This window comes from Macrotis lagotis, chromosome 5 (assembly GCF_037893015.1).
Source record: "Macrotis lagotis isolate mMagLag1 chromosome 5, bilby.v1.9.chrom.fasta, whole genome shotgun sequence".
Lineage (NCBI taxonomy): Eukaryota > Metazoa > Chordata > Mammalia > Peramelemorphia > Peramelidae > Macrotis > Macrotis lagotis.
The window spans coordinates 254,050,855-254,070,172 of record NC_133662.1 but is presented as its reverse complement, the minus strand read 5'-3'; the positions used below and the strand labels follow the sequence as shown (position 1 = coordinate 254,070,172).

Here is a 19,318-nt window from a genome sequence, read left to right as displayed (position 1 = left end):
GGGCAAGCCACTTAACTCCATTGCCTTGCAAAAACCTAAAAAAAAGAAATTTGTTTTGTGTTTTGTATTTTGCCCAGTCTCATGGTTTTTATTCCTTAAGTTCTGATTCTTCTTTCACAAGGTGATGAATATGGAAATATATTTAATATAGTTATACTTGTATAGCCTATTTTACATTGTTCTCTGTTGGGGGAATGGGAAGAAAAGGGAGGGAGGGAGAAAAATGTGAAACTCAAAACCTTACAAAAATGTTTGTTGAAAACTATCTGCATATAGTTCAAAAATAAATAAATCTAATAAAATAAAAAACCAATATTATTGCACTGGAAAAAATGACAAATTTGAAGAATTCAGAGAAGTATCTATGAACTGATGAATGATATAAGCAGAACCATGAATATTACATACACAATGACTAAAATGATATAAACAGAAAGAATCCACCCACACCCTAAAAATAAAGAAACGGAATTCTTTATAATTACAATGAAAAAATCATTCAGTTCTTAAATCTTGCCATCTTTTGGAACTGAGCCACTTCCAAAATCCTGAACAAATCCATTTTCCAGCCATATCCCATTCTCTTAATCACTGAACTTACTTTTGGTCCTTGTAATCTCTGGTCAGTTTTTGTTATTCTTTTGGTTTTTGAGTCATGGCTAACTCTTCATGACCCCATTTGTAGTTTTCTTGGTAAAGATATTAAAATGGTTTGCCATTTCCTTCTCCAGCTTATTTGACAGATAAAGAAATTGAGGCAATTGCCCAACAAATAAGGATCTGAGGCCAGATTTGAACTTAGGAAGATGAGCCTTCCTGACTTCAAGCTCAGCCTTCTATCCACCTTGCCACCTACCCGCCCTTTTGGTCCCTTGTTCTATCCTTAGTCTCCCAATTCATCTTCCTTACTTTCTCTTCACTTGCCTGCATACCCAACCTTGTCTCCATGGTTTGCTACTTTAATGTCTCACTAGATACTACCCTAGAATCTAAGGGCCCAATCTCCACTGCCATTCTATATGTCTGTATAGCCTTTGTTTCACTGTAATATTACAGCTACTACAGATACTATTACCATGTCTTTAAGAAACAAATGAAATACTGTGGAAATGGTAGTTGCAATGCTCAGTTTGAAAAGACCTTTGAAATAGAGAGAATTTAAGAGACTGTTTTCCTGTGACAAGTGGAGAGATGCTAAAGAAAATGAAGCAGATTTTTTTAATGATTGAATTTTTTAAAACTTGTTTTGAAAAGAGGATTAAAAACAATTCTCAAGAAAAGACTATTTCATATTACTGAATGAACTAAATAGTCGTACTGTTTACAGAAGTAAGAAATCATCTTCAGTTGCAGTGGTGGTTAAAAGTGGCTCTGGAAGTGATTATTCTCATATTAAAATATCAAAAATAATTATTCATGTCTTTGTGTTATAATTGATTACATAATAAATTGTAAACACACATATACATATATTTGTTGTGTGTGTATATTTTGAGAGAGAGAGAGAGAGAGAGAGAGAGAGAGAGATGAGCAACCACTATTGGGAAAGGATTTTTCTCCATTTTATTACATAAATTTTCCCTAATTAATGACAGTGGAAGCTATGGACTTAATTGATTAAGAGATATGTTGGAATTTTATTAATGAAGAACCATGCAAATGTATCCCTGGCTTATTTTAGAGCTCAAAATGTTAACATTACATATGAAATTGAGTCAAGTACCAGGTAGAGTATGTTACAATCTGATAACCTTGTTATATTTGTAAAATATCCCTCTGTAACCCTCATTCTCTCATATCTTTAATCTTGTTCCAAAACTGCTAAATGTCAAATTGTTCTTTCTAAGGTTATCAGTGTTCTTTCGATGACCAATCTAATAGCCTTTTCTTTTAGGGTTTGTTTTTTTTTTGCAAGGCAATGAGGTTAAGTGCCTTGTGCAAGGCCACACAGCTAGGGAATTATGAAGTGTCTGAGGCCTGAACCCAGGTCGTCCTGACTCCAGGGCCGGTGCCCCATCCACTGTGCCACCTAGCCGCTCCATAATGCTCTGTTCTAAATCCTCATCTTTCTTGATCTCCTTGCAGCTTTTGAACCTGCTGAAGTTCTCTTTCTCCTAGAGATTCTATTTTTCCCGGGTTTTCAGACCACTGTTCTTTCATGAGACTCCTCCTGTCAGTTAGGTCTCTCCTCAGTCATTTTTGCTAGATGCTCATTGTAGTCCAGGACCTTTCAAAAACAACAGAACTGGGGGCAGCTAGGTGGCGCAGTGGACAGAGCACTGGCCCTGGAGTCAGGAGGATCTGAATTCAAATCCAACCTCAGCCACTTCATAATTACCTAGCTGCATGACCTTGGGCAAGTCACTTAACCCCATGGCCTTGCAAATAATAATAATAATAACAGAACTGTGCACCAAAGGGAATTTAATGTTTTACTCATAATATTGTTTTTTAGGTTTTTATTTTGTAAGCTGCCCCTACTCATAATATTTGTTACAATGATTTAGTGTTTAAAACATTATTAAAGAACCCCTTGGACTACTGTTTCCACCCCCATTCTGAGGTTCTTTTAAACCAAAAAAGAGGAACCATTCAGGGGTGGCTAGGCGGCGTAGTGAATAGAGCACCGGCCTTGGAGTCAGGAGTACCTGGGTTCAAATGCGACCTCAGACATTTAATAATTACCTAGCTGTGTGGACTTGGGCAAGTCACTTAACCCCATTGGCCTGAAAAAAAAAAAGGAACCATTCTAAAAGCATCTCAACCTCACTGTTAAAATGAAAGCTTGTTAACTTTTCTCTATTATGGAAGAGACCATCTTCCTGGAAAGCCATCTGAAGCCTCTGGATTATCCTTGACTCTACATATTCCTTCACCCCACCTAGCCACTAGGCTGTCCCATCTTGTTCATTCCCCTTCCCAGAATCTTCTCTTGACTCCCCACCTCATCTTCCCAGTTCCCAGGACCTCACCAAGTGCAAAGCTTTCTATCTCTGCCCAGATGGCAGGCTGAGCTTCCTGAAGCCCAGGCCTGTCTCTGTCTCCCAGCCCTGCTCACAGTTGCCAGTAGTTGGTTCCTGATTACCTCTAGGACCAATTCCAGACTGAGAAAGTCTTTGCCACTGACTCTAGCTATTCTTCTCAGGTGTGTTGTATGCTGCTGTCTAAGTGCTATGGATTCTTTCCAACAGGGTAATTCCATCTTGACTTTAGGCTTGCCCATGCCTAAACAACATTCCCTCCTCGCATTTTCCTCTTAGGATTTCAAAGACTGCCTTCAAGGCTCAAATCAGATGGCACCACTTACATGAGACCTAGCCTCCTTCTCCCCTCCCCAAGTTTTTAGTGCTCTCCCTCTTGGAAATGATGTTGTAAATATTTTATATCTTCATTGTACTGTTTCCCCTTCCCCAAAAGAATGCGAGCTTTCTGAAGGGAAGAATTGTTTCATCTTTGTCTTTGTATCCCTAGTATCCAGTATATACAGTGCCTGGAAGGCAATAGGCACTTAATAAATGCTCATTGACTGAGTGAATTGAAATGACAGAAATTAAATTGATTCCACTCAATTCAAATTTATGGTAGGTAACATCAGTTGGATCCTTGCTTAGGCATCCTCCCACTCTATTGTCATCAACACAGTGATGGTTCCGGTCTCTCTTTTTTTCCTGTCTCCTACTGTAATACCACCACCACCCACACTTAGCAAAACCCAGCTTCATGTTTCACAAACAAGATTGAGGTCATCCAACTTGAACTCCCTCCTTTAAAACTTTCCATCATCACTCACTCCCCTTTCCCTCTCTGATCTGTGAAGAAGAGGCTCCCTGAATTAGCCCTATTTGAGGAAATATTAATGTGTATTTTGTTGTCTTGGAGTATAGTGATGGATAGGAGTTTAGAAAAGGGAGGAGGGATTTAATCCTATGATCTTATGAGAGTGAACAGTTGGGACAACACAAAACAGATTTCCCTTGGAAAAGCAGGGCCATTGGTAGCCCCAGGAGGATGTAGGAGGGGTGGGGAGTCTTAAGGCGTCACCAGGTCCCTGGACACAGCTTTTCCCTTGATATTGGATGGACAGCTGTTCTCATGGGCTTTTGACCGGTCTGGCGAGTTACCAACCATGAGAGAAGATTCCTATCCTCGACTTTTGAAGCATTCATCTTTTATATCTCTGTTATATTCCTGAGGGCAAGAATCCAAGCTCTCATGGAAATATCCAGGTGACTGAGAGTCACAGGTTAGAGAGCCTTGGATTTCCTGGGAGGCAATGTGGTAGAGATTAATTCAGAAGTCTGGTAAATGCCAATTTAATAATTTTTTAACTATCTCATATCCTAGGAAGCTATCTCTGACTTTCCCTTAAACAGAAACCACTATGGGGTGTCCTAACCTTCCCACATTTTTGAAGCCAACTTAACACCATCCTGGACTCAGTCAACACTCTCAAGAATCTTACAAAGCATTATTATATTCTGGTTTTGTGGGTTTATATCCTGAGAAAGACATTCAATAAAGTAGAAATGCATGAACTGGCATCCTGTCTACTCCTCACTCCTCTACCCTCCAAGGTTATGAAGCTGAAAGGGAGGCAGTGCTAGTGGACACCACATTGGTTCTGGAGTCAAAAAAACCCTGGAATTCAGATCCCATACCTGCTACTTAGTATCTCAGTGGCTTTGAGCAAATCATCTAACCCCTTTATGCCTCAGTTTCCTCAACTGTAAAACAAGGGGCTTGGACAAGACAGCCTCTGAACTCCCTTACAGCTCTTGGTCTAGGGGAATTCCTGTCATTTCTCATGTCTTGTCAACAGCTGCAATGTCCCTAGCATGGGCTCCTCTGGAGTCTTGAAATGTCAAAAGCAAGGAAACCTGGGCGACCTTGAACAGCTAGCCTGGAGCGACCACCAGGTGACTTCTGAGGTTTTAAACCCTTTGATCCTAATTTTTTTGATCTCTTACCCCATGGCTATAAGATCTCAAGTAACCGGTTTGACTGACTACACTCCTCTCCCTATGTGGGCTCTTGATGCTTCATCTGGGGGAGTTTCTCCTCTTTCTGGGAGAAATAAAGTAGCCTTCTCTTCCCCTCTGGAGGCACAAACAATTCTTTAAGTGCTGGGGAGTGGAGAAAAACATCCTGTGAAAAAATGTGCTAGAACTCTGTGTACCTTCTTTGCACAATGACTAAACCCCTGGAGCTCAGCTGACTCCCACAGAGGCTGTGTGGGCTGGAGACATCCATTGGTTCAAGCAGCCTTTAGATAAATTCATGAAAGACAGATGGCGTGTGGATTATTAAAAGAAAGGAGAGCCTTACATACTATATGGTAGTGGGAAAAGAGAGCTGTATGTGGAGATTGAGGGCTTGGAGGCCAAGCCTTGCTCCTTGGAGGTCACACCTTGTTCCTTGGACAGCCTTGCACACACACAAACACACACACACACACTCTCACACCTGATGGGATGTGATGAGAACATATATAAATATGAAAAAATAAATAAAATGAATGTATTGCATGTGCTGGTAGCTTAGGGGGTGCAGTGATGAGAGTCCTGGTCTGGGAATCAGGAAGGCTCAGCTTCTTGAGTTCAAATCTGTCAGTCCAGTTACTGTGTGACCCTGGACAAGTCACTTCACCCTGTTTGCCTCAGTTTCCTCATCTGTAAAATGAGCTGGAGGAGGAAATGGCCAACCACTCTAGCATCTTTGCCATGACATGGGGTCATGAAGAGTAAGACATGACTGAACTGAATAACACATCTGTGTATTTGCACATAAGGACGTGTGTGAAATGCTCATGCTTATGTGATATGCATGCTGAATGGACAGGGGAACCGTGATAAGTTCTGGACTTAATAATCCACTGGAAATAGAGGGACAAGGAGAAAAGGGGCCTGTAGAGTGGAACCTTTTTTTTTTTTAGGTTTTTGCAAGGTAATGGGGTTAAGTGACTTGCCCAAGGCCACACAGCTAGGTAGAGGCTGGATCTGAACTCAGGTCCTCCTGACTCCAGGGCTGGTGCTCTATCCACTGTGTCAACTGCCTGCCCCAAGTGGAGCCTTTCAAAAGCACAAATTTATAACATTTGAAGTTAACCCTTACATGTGTGTTCCAAGGGACATCTATGTATGAATGCACATATGCACACAAATATTCCCACGTGTAAAGCAGAGGTGTGAGGGTGGGGCGTATGAACAAGAACTTCTCCCAGACATACTGTTCCAGAAAACTAGTTGCCTTACAAATATCCCATGTGAGGTAATATGGAGGGGGTCGAGCCAGGACTTTGGGGTCAGGGAGGCCTGGATTTGAATCTCAGCTCAGATAGTTTGCAACTATAAACAAGAATTTCCCTTCAGTTTCCCCTTCTGTAAAATGGAGAGAATCCAACGGCCTCTCCAGACTTGGACAGTGAATCCAATGGGTTTTGCCAACTTCAAAGCCTTTATGATGATTGCCTAAGGGATTGTTTCTGTAAAAGAGAAGGTCTGATGAAACTTTCTCTCCCAAAGTGGTGTAGAATCATAACTATTAGAATAATAGCTAGCGGGGCAGCTAGGTGGTGCAGTGGATAGAGCACCGGCCCTGGAGTCAGGAGGACCTGAGTTCAAATCCAGCCTCAGACTTGGGCAAGTCACTTAACCCCATTGCCTTGCAAAAACCTAAAAGAAAATAATAGCTAGCAATTATTCAGTGCCTCACGTGCTACCGTGCTACGTACCTTATGGGGATTCTCATTTGATCTTCACAACTGCCCTTCCAGGGAAGTGCTACTATCCCTATTTTTAGAAGAGGAGACCGAGGCAGAGATGAAGTGACTTGCCCAGGTCACACAGCTAATTAGTATCTAAGGATGAATTTGAATTTGGGTCTCCTTGACTCCAGGCCAGTGAGGACTGGGGACACCTAGACCAACCCATTTGTTTTATAGATGTGGACCTGGAGCCCCAGAAGGGAATGGCTTGTTTGATACACAGGATGGGAAACAGAGAGGGGAGGCCCTGATATCAGGGCCCTTTTCTGCTACTGCAATTAGTCAGAAGAGCTGTGAGGAAGTGCAATAAAAGGATCTTGGAGAATCTTTAGAATATGTGGAGTTCTTTAGTGACTTGGTCTGACAGTCCAACCACACAGAGCCCAAAAGGGTCTGGCTTGTTGCAAAGACTGGCCCCTTTGGGCCAGTTTCCTTTCAGCTGCGTCCTTGGGGACACAGTGACTCTTTTAAAAATATTTTAACTTTTCTAATTACAGGCAAAGATCATTTTCAATTATCATCCTTTTGTAAACTTGTGAATTCCACATTTTTCTATCTCTCTTTTTCCTTTTCCCCCCTCCCCATGGTAGCAAGCAATCTGATAAGGTTATACACCTACAATTATGATTAACACATTTCCATATTCGTAATGATGTGAAAGAATTAGAACTAAAGGGAAAAAAAGAAACCATAAGAGAAAAACAAGTTTGAAGTATGCTTCGCTCTGCAGTCCTTAGTTTTTTCTGTTTTTTAAAAAATTATTTTATTTTTAATTTATGGAATAAAATAAGTACTTTTTCCCATAACATGGAACAATAAAACAGATGACTGTTGCCCCTGCTATGGAGGGAGAGGCAGTGTATGGAGGGCACAGGCCTTAGGGTCTTTTTCCCTCTAAGGCCAAGGGATCCTTGTCCAAGTTTCTTCTTTCCCTCTTCAGGGTGAAGCAATGCAGTTTGTGGCTTTGAAAGGAGGGAGCTTTAGGATACTTTAGGAACCAAAGGAGTAAGGATGTAGCCATAAACTCATTTTAAAGACTCCATTAACAAGTGCCAACTCTTGTGCAATGTATGGTTAATACAAAGGACATAAGATTTTCCATGGTAAGGCGTTATAGTTTAGCCAGAGAATTTCTGAGCCTCAATTTACCTCTGGTATACAGAGAATCACTGACTCCTAATTCACCAGATGCACAGGCAGGGGAGATGAGCAGGATTGATCTCACACACATATTTAAAACAGTATGAGCATTTAAAAGAACCACTGAATGTCCTTGACTGGTCCTGGCCACACTCTCAAGGCCATATTTGATCAACATTGCCTATCTCTTCAGGAACTGGTCATTCCTGAATGTAAACATAATTATTGGGGTTCAGACAACCTGGAAAATTTTGGTTTTATTCCACAAAAAAAACTGTCAAGAAGCCTTTTTTGTTCTCAAGCTATATAAGATCTAATTAGACCCTCATCTAATTGGAGTTTCACCCATGGAGAGAATGCTTTCTTTGCCTGGGATCCTTCCTGATCAGGTCTCTGAAGGCTATACCCCAGGACTCCCCAGCCGCTCTTGATTCAGATGTTGAAGCTCCCCTGATTGGTGATATTTACTTTAATATGTGTTCATGTAGGCTTTGCTCTTCTTTTTTGTTGGGACTTATTGGTTACTTTTATTGTAAAACTGATTTTTTTTTATAATCACTTTATTATACTTTTTAGTTTTGTTGGTATGAATGTGCCATTTTGTAGGAGTGAATCAAAAGCAAAACTCCTTAATCAAACATGCAGGTCCAGTGCTAGGAATAAGGCAGGTGAAGACAGAAGTGAACCAGTGCCTGCCCTCAAGGGGTTTGCCTGCTAGTCTGACTTTTGTGGGAGGATACTGGCAGATGAGGCTTCAGGAATAGCAAAGGTGATTCCTAAGCTGAACCTTGAAGATGTTCCAACTTTCTTCCCTTTCACATCAGGCTGGCTCTAGTATCCCTAAGTATTAACTTTCAGGGTGCTACCCTTCCAGTTGACAGATCTCTTTTAGTGTTGGGGAAAGGGGTGAGATGATGGCAGCATGAAACCTAAAACCAGTGCTTCTTAAGTGTTCCTTTGGGGAGGCGGGCTGCTAACAAAATACAGGTTCATCTAAATATGGAAGTTTTTTCCCCCTGGAAAAGAATCTCAAGTGGATTTTGACACAATAAGGTATTTTATCAAACGTAGAAAGGGTTATCTGTTCCTCTGGAAAGCAATTTTGTCTGGACTATAGAATATACACATGAAGCAGCTGCAAATATTGGAATTGTCATTCTTTAAAAAAAAGAACTTTCTTTAAGATGTTTTCGTCTTTACATCACCTTAATTTTCAAATACATCCCTTCTCCCTCTCCTATCCAGATAGACTAAGAACACTCTTGAGATCCCAGCTGATCAAGAATTACTGAGGCTTTAGGCTCTGAGAGAATGTAAATAGCAATTGTTTCTGTTTTGGTTTAAGGTAAAAATCAATTAAGCAAAACCCAGTGACCATGTCCGATAGTCTATGTCTCTGAAGTCTTCCATACCCCTAATTCCTCACCTTCACAGAGGTCAGTAAGAAAAATTTTTAATTAAAAAACACCTGAAAATTATGTAAAAATAAAAATTGAAAAAACAAAAAAATTGTCACCACCAATAATTTGAAAATTTTAAATAAAAACATTTCTAATTATAAAATAACTTTTTGGGGAGGCTAGGTGGCCTAGTGGATAGAGTACCGGCCCTAGAGTCAGGAGTACCTGAATTCAAATCTGGCCTCAGACACTTATTACCTAGCTGTGTGGCCTTGGGGAAGCCACTTAACACTATTTGCCTTGCAAAATCCTAAAAAAAAAACCAAACAACTTTTTTTGGGGAAGGGGGACTTGGCCAGTATGCTCTGTTTAAAGATGTGACTGATTTTTAGGACCAGTATTGATTTTTATCAACAGTATCTTCAGATATATATCTTGACTCTGAGGCTAAAACAGAGGAAGAATGATGTATCCCAAGTCCAGGCAAGGGGGCTTTCTGCTTTCTTAGACCTTGTTTCCTACCTTTCTCTTCCTTCATCTTCTCCTTCCAGCAGTGAGCTCATTGAATGTAGAGAGAAAGGATGTTGGAGTGACCCTTGGGGTAGGAACTTACACTGTTTTGGTTTCCACTTGGTACCACTTGTGGTTGTGATTTGTCATCCTTCACATTTTCAAGACTTCCATGGAGCTCAGTGATGGAATCATTACCTCCAGTTACACAAAGCTCAGGCTGATTGTCCATACTGGGTAACCTATCTAGAGGCAAACCCTCTACACCCCCCCCCCAAGTTCCAAGAGGATGGGGTCCTTTGGCTCTTTTAACATGCAAAACTGGGCTGATCAGCTGCCACCTGTCACCCCAGCCTTTACTCATCACTGGGCCAATTTCTGTCAATGGATGAAATACTGAGGGTCCCAAAACCATTAAGCTTTAATAGTTTAAAATTGCACAAGTAGCAATTCTGGAACCCTCAGCATTTTGTGCCACTTTCTTCCTGCAGCCTCTTTACATCTGAAATTGTAAGAAACAGGTGCCCACCCAAGTTAAAGGCCCTGTGCTAAATTGTCTTTGTTTTGGCCCCATTTTCAATGCCCAGTTTATTGCTTCCTCTCCTTTGCTCCCTATTTGCCCCTCCTCAGTCTCAGCCACTGGCCTAAGAATAGGGGCCTGAGCAGTCAAAGAGGGGCAGGATCTGAGCCTCACGTGCAGTGGGCTCCGACCCAACCTCACCAGACATCCGGATCCATCCACTCCAGCTGCAGACATTAGCAGGCACGCCATTCCCCTCTCGCTTGTGTTGGTTCTTCTGCAAACCTTTCCAGATCTCAGTTGTTGGTACTCACTTTTGCCTCCTCCAGAAAAAAGATACCTGATCCTTTTCCTGCACCCTGTGGTCTACCCAGAACCCCCCACCCAAGCTGAGCCTAAGCTCTGGAGGGGCAGGACAAAGTCATTTTTCTTTCTGTACCCAGAAACAATTAGTGCTTGTGGAAGTGAAGGGCCTAGATGTTGGAAAGGGCATGATTTAAATTCCAACCACTTAGGAAAATTAAGAGAAAATAGTTGCTGGAGGTATCTGGAGGAGCACTCCAGCCACAAGGTCCAGGCCTCCGGAGAGTCTCTCCCACTGGGCCCCTCTGAAACCCCTGGGAGCTCTCCGAGAGCAGGGCCCTCCCCTGCCCCAGCAGCACATGGACCATTGTTCCTCACTTCATCTGAAGGCTGGCTTCTACCAGGTCCCAGAGAAAACAGCACAACACATAGCAGATTCAAAGTTGAAACAACTTTTGTTCACAATGGAAGAACATGAGACACTCTCATCTGCCCCCACAACACCCCTGTGAGGTAGGTTAACAGGTAGGTATCATTCCTCTCCTTTTATAAACTTTGAAACTGAGAGAAACAGAAGAGCTAGTGGCCTGCCTGGGTTAACATCCCCCCCCCAAGGCGAGAATTATGGGTAAATAATGACCCTACTTTTACATCTCTTGGCCCTAGCTCCATTATTTGGAAATAAAACAACTGCCCGTTCCACTCTCCAATGAATTTGGTCCTTACCTAAAACTCGGCTTCAGCCTACTTCTGATCATGTTTATAAATGGGGCTGCCACGATATGAAAGGTCATTTTGACTCCATTTTCCTCCTCTAACACTGTCCAGGTCTGGCTGGAATCTGTCCCTTGGACCCACAGCATGGACAAGCACCATAATGAATTACTATTTATGCCCAAAGGCAGCTGCCAAGCTTATGATTCTGAGGTCTTTCCTTGGAGGAAAAAGTAGGGCTGGGAGTCAAAAAATTAGGGGACTTAAATTTTCTTTTTCCAGGTGCCAGAATATCAATATGGAATGTTTCCGGAAACCCAGAGATAAGGCCTTAGCTGGTGGAAGGGTAACTACTATTAGTTTGTAGCCCCAAAAATGTCCAATGAGACAGAAGTTGGGTGGGGGACACAAGGAAGGGGAAAAAGAACAAAAGAGAGAGAGAGAGAGATCCTAATATGATGCTCCACTTTCCAAAGCCTGTTTCAAGACCACCCTGGGCCAAGGAAGAGGGGGAGCAGGGGCAACTGTAGGGATGATCCCTCATCTCTCATAGCTCCCTTCTAAGTCCAACTTTTCCTTCCTCAGGCCTTCACAGCCCCCAGCCTTTTGAGAGTAGCCTGGGCTTGGATCAGTTGCTGATTCAGCCTCTGTCGGGTGCTTTCTGTGGGGCCCCGTTTGAGAAGCCCTTTTATCTCCTCCACTAAGGCTCTCTGGCCAGTGGTATTATGGAAGATCCTCACCGCTTTATCTCCACAGGAGGCCAGGAACTGACCTGTGGTGTCAAATGTCATTTCAGACACACGCTCTCCATGGACCTTGTTAAAGGTCTCTTCTTCCTCACCACGCTTTGTATTATAGAGTCGTATATTGTTGCTGCTGGCCAGAGCCAAGACCTGGGCATCAGGAGAGAGTGCCAGAATGCAAGGCATGGTGGTTGCCTCATTGTACAGCCCCGTCAGCAGGATGTAGGGGTCTTGCTGGTGTTTGTACTCTACATCTGTGGCCCACAACTTCCATGTCCCATCCTTGGAGACAGTAGCCATCCTACACAATAGAAAAAGAGGTCCTAACTCTGGGCCTGACCATACTGCCTAGGAGATAATGGAAGCAGATGGGAGTCCAACCTGGTGTCCAGAACCTACCAAACACCAGGCCCAGAGCCTCCAGACTGTCAAGGTCTGTCAGGGAAGGGGCAGCCAGGTGCATCCAGTGCGAAGTCACTGGGAATGGCCAAGAGGAAGTCTACTCACCGACAGGAATCCCTGGAGAAAGCCAAGTGGTGGATCCCTGCAGCATGGCCCTTCAGTTCAAAGGCACGAGTCACTTCCTGGAATTGCCCACTTTTGCCAAAGCAAATTTCCCAAACTTTTACATCTGGAGTGAAGCCACATGAACCCACAAATCTGCCACAAAGAACCAAGAGTCACTAGGGTCTGGATCTGGAGCTCTGGCTCCATCACCCCAAGGTTCTCAGCCTTTCCCCTCTCTGTGCTTCCCTGATCTCCCCTCATCCTCACCTGCTACAAGGGGAGATGACTGCATAGGTGTTGTTCATCTGATTCGTGTTGATGATGGACAGCACTTCCCCCTTTAGGTTCCAGATGATGATTGTTGTGTCACTGGAGACAGACATGATGAATTTTCCTGAGAGATGGCAAGTTCAGACTGGTAATAGAAGGCAGGGACATTCCTCTTTGTCTCCCTATACTGGGGGGGATGAGGCTGGGAACTAGATGGTATAGTGGGTACAACAATGTGCCAGGAGTCTGGAACTCAGTTACTGAGTTCAAATCTGGGCTCAGACACTTATTAGCTGTGTGAGCTTGGGCAAGTCACTTAACCCTGATAACCTCGCATCCACGACCATCTCCAGACACTTGACTCTGGATGGCTTTGGAGAAGAAATATTTTTGTTTTGTCCTTCATTCTTTTTTTTTGTTTTAAATTTTTTTGCAAGGCAATGGGGTTAAGTGGCTTGTTCAAGGCCACACAGCTAGGTAATTATGAAGTGTCTGAGGTCAGATTTGAACCCAGGTACTTGTGACTCCTGGGCCAGTGTTTTATCAACTGAGCCACCTAGCCGCCCCTTTGTCCTTCTTTCTTGAAGAAGACCATGGCATCAGGGAGATGATGCCATGACAAGCATATGAAATGGATTTGAGGAGGAGCTGTCTTAAGTAACCAGCTTCACTTTCGCTTCCAGAACCATCTGGGTCCAGTGGCCAGACATGAATCAGGATGCCTGGGGATGGCCCTAGATGCAAGGCAATTAGGACGAAGCAAGTTACCCAAGCTCACACAGTTGGTAAATGTCTGAGACTGGATTCTAACTCCTGTCCCCTTGACCACAAGACTAGGGCTCTCTCCACTGTGCCACCTAGTTGGCCTGCCAGAGGAGAAAGCAAGACTGGTGACATAGCATGGCCCTCTGCCTCCCCCTCCCCCCTCCCAAATCCAATTTACATGTAAGTCATGGTCTCCTTCAAGTATGAAGGACAAACATCATCATCATCATCATCCTCCTATGCTGGGTATTCCCTCTTGCTCTCCTGGCTTCCAATAAAATGGGTCAACTGAATCTCAATGTTCTCTTCTTTCTATCTCTGAGACTGTGACTATGAGTGAGGAGGTCTCAATGCCTTGTTGAGGGGAATCTTGGAAACTATGACCTTCAAAATGTGGTGAATAGAGAGGTCCCTTTCTCCCTACTGGTCCCAAAGGAAGCTGTTAAAAATTTTTCTTTAGCATGAAACTATGTAATTACCTTAATTTTGCAATAAACTCTTTAAAATAAAACCCCACAGAAATGTCTGTGAAGCTATGATGACATAAGTTTATTGTTTTATTTATGTGCATGTCAAAAGGGGGTCACCTAACCCAGATGGGGGAAATGGGTTGCCATCTTGCTTCTGAGAGCAATGACCTGTGCTGTCTTGTGGAAGTCACTTAAAACTTCTTTATATATATATTTTTTAGGTTTTTTTGCAAGGCAAATGGGGTTAAGTGGCTTGCCTAAGTCCACACAGATAGGTCATTATTAAATGTCTGAGACCGGATTTGAACCCAGGTACCCCTGACTCCAGGGCTGGTGCTTTATCCACTGCACCACCTAGCTCCCCCTCACTTAAACTTTTATAAGGGTCTCAGCTTCTTCATCTATAAAAGAGGTCTAAGGGGCAGAAATATTTAAAAATATTTAAAAAAAAAAAGGTCTGGACTGGGAGGCCTGAAGTTCCTTCCAGCTTGAGCTTTCAGATAGAGTGAACTGTGTTCATGTAATTGTTTCATTTAAATCTGTATTTTCTTAGACCTAGTCAGGACTTCAGCCTGTGTGGGTTCCTTACAGGGGCTCTGTCCTGGCAACCTCTCACCTGTCTCAGCAATGCCAATGTTGATAACTGGGGCATTATGCATCTTAGGAAAGTCTTCTGCAAGAGGCTGGAAACTATTGTTACCATCTTCTTTCTTGTTCATTTTGAAAATACGGATGGTGTCACCATTAGCCAGCCAGGTGATCAAGGCCCTGCGGACAAGCAGGAAACAACAGGTTACAAAGACTTCCTTCAATCTCTGAGGGCTTTGCTCATCAGGTTTTCTCAGAGACTGGTATTGGCTCGAGTCTGCTCAAACCCCTAGATTCCACCCCTACCCCCAGTCAGTCTCCAAAGTCAGAAAGGTCTTGTTTTTCAAAGGGAGACCCTGGAAGCCCAAAGGAAGTCCTATGCAAAGGGGCCCTGTTGCACATCCCTCCTTTCAGAGATCTACAGTGTTCAGGACACCTTGCTAGCTGGCAAGTGCCCTTCTCTTTACCTCTCTGAGTAAACCCAAGAAGGATATGACCCCAAGAACTTTGCTTATGTAGGCTTGAGGCCTACTTCATCCCACCTGCAGTCAGGGCTGAAGCGCACCAAGGTGGCATGGTCCAATTTCACATTAACTCGAAGACTTCGATGTTCCCGTTGCAAGAAATTCTTGGTGCTCCAGACGTGGATGGTGCGGTCGTCAGCACAGGTCGCCAGATATTTACCGTTGTTGCTGAAGTCCATGCTAGTGACATTCCCCCCATGACTCTGGGGGAGAAAGAAGGGTAGTTTTGCCAAGTCTTGGGAAGGAAATTCTTCTGGCAGCTTAGGAGTCCACTACCACCCCACTCCCAGGATCTGATGGCATCAAGATTGGGTTGAGAGGTGGTTTTCCTCCTGACCCAGGCCAGAAAGGTTTGGCCTGAGAAGGAGGCCATCTGGGAGATGCTAAGTCCTGGGTGTGGAGATGTATGTACAAGCTCACACCCAAGGGATGGAGAGGCTGGATTACCTTCAACACAGCAGCCAGGAGAGCATGAACAAAAATGTGCTGATGAGGCTTTTCCTTACGGTATCGTGGCTTTTGTTTCCTGTGCGTTTGACTTTTATATAATGACACTCCGTTGGAGATCTCTGTAAGAGAGAAGTCTCTCAGGGCCCTAACAGTGGGAGCTCAAGTAGCTTTCTGAGACCTGGGGGGGGAGGGTGCTGACCTCTCTGGGCCTCAGGGGTCTTTGTCAAATTAAAGACCCAGGTTCCCAATTTCACTGACATTCTTAGCCCACAAAACATGGTGAGTGACATCTGCCGTTTCTTTCCTCACATCTTTCATGTCCCTCCCTTCCTCTCCATTCAAACAGTCCATGTTGTTTGTATATTAATCACTGGACTATTGCAATAGGCTTCTTTCTAACTTGCCTCCCTCTCCAATCTATCTTGAGTAAAAAGACTTTCCTAAAGCCCTATTAAACTTAGTGACCCTTACCTCTATGATTAAATAGAAAATTGTCTTTGGAGTATTTGGAGCCTTTCTGCAACCTGGCCCCAACTTACATTTTCAGCCTTATTAGAAAATATTCCCTCTCCTGGACCTTATGGTATTGCTAAACAGAACTTAGGGCTAGGTGGGTTCAATGGATTAAAGCACTGGGCTTGGAGTCAGGAAGACCCAAGTTCAAATCCAGCTTTAGGCACTTACTAGCTGTGAGACCCCGGGCAAGTCACTTCATCCTGTTTGCCTGTTTCCTCATCTGTAAAATGAGCTGAAGAAGGAAATGGCAAACCCCTCCAGTATCTCTGCCAAGAAAAACCCCAAATGGGGTCCCAGAGGGTTGGTAGGCTGAAATCAGCTGAAGAATAAACAGGGCTTTACTGTTTTTCACCCATGAGACTCTTCTTCCCTCCTGCCTCTGTCCTTTTGCACTGGTGGTCCTCCAGTGCCTGGAATACTCTCCCTCAACCTCTCAGAATTGTCTAGGTTCCTTCAAAACCACCCTCAAACAGCCCCTTCAGAAGGAGTGTTTTTTTCTTAATTGTCCCAGCCTTCCTCCCACCTCAATGACCTTGTACTCAATAGACTTACATGAACTGATGCAATGTGAAGAAGAAACATGAAAAGAATATACATAGGACTACAGTGATAGAAAAACAGTAAAGAAGCCATTGAAATGCAATGCTGAAAAAATTCTAAGATCTTAAGAAGAGATACAAGAAACCTCTGCTTCTTGGAAGTAGAGTGATCTTACACACAAGGTCATGCTTTTTGGGTCTGTTTGATAATTTTGAGGATCTTTTTTTCTTCCTCTTTTTTATAATTTCAATTCTATATTAAAAGAAGGCTCTGGGGCAGCGAGGTGGCACAGTGGATAAAGTACTGGCCTTGGAGTCAGGAGTACCTGGGTTCAAACCCGGCCTCAGACAATAATTACCTAGCTGTGTGGCCCTGGGCAAGTCACTTAACCCCACTGCCTTGCAAAAACCTTAAAAAAAAAAGAGGGCTCTGGGAAATGGTGAGTGTGCAGGGAGGAGCATTGTGGGAAATTTAAATGATATAAAAAACAAACTGTCACCAAACAAGATTTTATTTTGTAACAAAACAAGGGCGGGCAGCTAAGGTCCCGTTGTCCCGCCACATCTGGAGCTCTTAGACTCTCTCTTTTCTCCCCAAGGCCCCCCACAGCAGCAAGGTCACCCCTAAAAGTTAAGCGGCATCTCCCAAGCCTCAGACTGCTCTTGAGAGTGGAAGCTCCCTCCCGAGGGTGGGCCAAAGCTGACTACTTTTAATTTTCAAATTTGCTTTGCTTTTCCATCCCAGGGCTTTCCTTCTGCTCTGCCTCTCCTTCCACAGCAGGAGTCACAGGGATACCTACAGAACCATGTGCCCATGTTCGGCCCCTCTCGGGGTGCTGTGTGCGTGTATGGGGGGGGCTGGAACTGAAAACCTGGTTCCAAAGCCCGGTGGAGTCCGGAGGGCCTGGGTTCAAATCCAGCCTCAGACACTCACTACCTAGCCGTGCGGCCTTGGGCATCTGCCTGGTAACAACTGAAAAAACACAAGTGAGCGCCCTGGGGGCTACTAACCCGCGCCCCTCCCGGGGGCTGGCCCCGGGGCACCCCGTCTTACAGCCAGGGAGCCTGAGAGGGGCCGGGTGGGGGCGGGGCAGCCCCGGCCCCGCCCCGCCGTCTCTTCCGGTCCCGGTTCTTCCCTCACCGGCCCCGCCCCGCCGCCTCTTCCGGTCCCGGTTCTTCCCTCGCCGGCCCCGGCCCCCGCCGCCTCTTCCGGTCCCGGCTCTTCCCTCGCCGGCCCCGCCCCGCCCCCGCTACCTCTTCCGGTCCCGGTTCTTCCCTCGCCGGCCCCGCCCCGCCCCGCCGCCTCTTCCGGTCCCGGCTCTTCCCTCCCCGGCCCCGCCCCGCCCCCGCCGCCTCTTCCGGTCCAGGTTCTTCCCTCCCCCGCCCCGCCCCGCCCCCGCTGCCTCTTCCGGTCCCGGTTCTTCCCTCGCCGGCCCCGCCCCGCCCCGCCGCCTCTTCCGGTCCCGGCTCTTCCCTCCCCGGCCCCGCCCCGCCACCTCCCCCACGGCCCCCGCCCCCTCGGGCAGGCCCCGACAGCCGCGCTAGGCCGCGCCGCCCCGGCGCTCACCCTCCTGCTCTTTGGCCCTCCACCAGGTCCAGCCTCTCCGGCTCTGCCCTGCGAGCGCCGCCAGCAGGGCGAGCAGGCCGAACAGCAGCGACACCCCCAGCAGCTCCGTCACCTCCATCCTTCCGTTGGGCCGGCCGCCTCGTGGGGGGGGCGGCGTCGCGTGGCCGGGCGCGGGGGCGAGCACGGTGGCCGCGGGGCCGCGCGCGCGGGCCGCGGCGGGGCGCAGGCGCGGCTGCACGTCCGCGTGGGGGGCGGGGAGGCGCCTGACGGCCGGAGGCGAGGCCGCTCGGGGTGGCCGCTTCCGGCTGAGTGGTCCTGGGCCGGTCGTTGCCCCCCTCGGCCCCCGTGGCCTCCCCTTTGACTCGTCCAATCCCAGGCCAGGAGACGAGCAGCCCCTCCCCCTCCCGGCTCCGGCCGCGGCGGGGCCCGCGCTGCCCCGCGGCGCCACCTAGCGGCTGCTGGCCCACCTCGCCGCGAAGCGGCCGCTCCCTCCTCATTGGCGGAGATGGCCGGTAAGGGGCGGGGCGTTGCTCTCCACCAATGAGGAGGGAGTCCCCTCCAGAGGGGCTGGACTGGGCTCCACGTGGTTCCGTGGCCTGGGAGGAGCCTCCTGGCTCTGCTCACAAATCCCTCCCTGCAGCAGAGCACCTTCTGCTTTATGTTGCTATGTTTAAGATCCTACGAACTTTTTTTTTTACCTCATTTTAGATATATTCTGCATCAAACAGGGAAGAAGCAGCAAAACAGCCCCTGATGACCGGAGCCCCCCGGGCCTTGCCATATTCCACATCCTTGGCTCCCTCCTCTTGAGGGCTGACCTCTGGGCTGACTTGGTGATGATTGGTTTTTTATTTTTAGTTTTTGCAAGCAAGGCGGTTAAGTGGCTTGCCAAGGCCACACAGCTAGGTCATGATGAAGTGTCTGAGGCCGGATTTGAACTCAGGTCCTCCTGACTCCAGGACCGGTGCTCTATCCACTGCACCACCTAGCCGCCCCTCTTCTGGTGATTTTGATTGCAAATCATGGAAG

At 46.0% G+C, this 19,318-nt stretch overlaps 1 protein-coding gene across 1 annotated transcript; it reads right to left on the bottom strand.

Moving 5' to 3' along the window:
- Nucleotides 1-11,072: 11,072 nt before the first annotated feature.
- Nucleotides 11,073-18,493, bottom strand: TBL2 (transducin beta like 2). Its single transcript, XM_074189427.1, has 7 exons — nucleotides 18,290-18,493; nucleotides 15,665-15,786; nucleotides 15,236-15,420; nucleotides 14,722-14,873; nucleotides 12,868-12,994; nucleotides 12,601-12,753; nucleotides 11,073-12,394 (listed from the first exon to the last, which is right to left on the bottom strand). The coding sequence occupies exons 1-7, from the start codon at nucleotides 18,405-18,407 to the stop codon at nucleotides 11,932-11,934; spliced, it is 1,320 nt and encodes a 439-aa protein (XP_074045528.1). The 5' UTR covers nucleotides 18,408-18,493; the 3' UTR covers nucleotides 11,073-11,931.
- Between the last annotated feature and the right edge of the window lie 825 nt (nucleotides 18,494-19,318).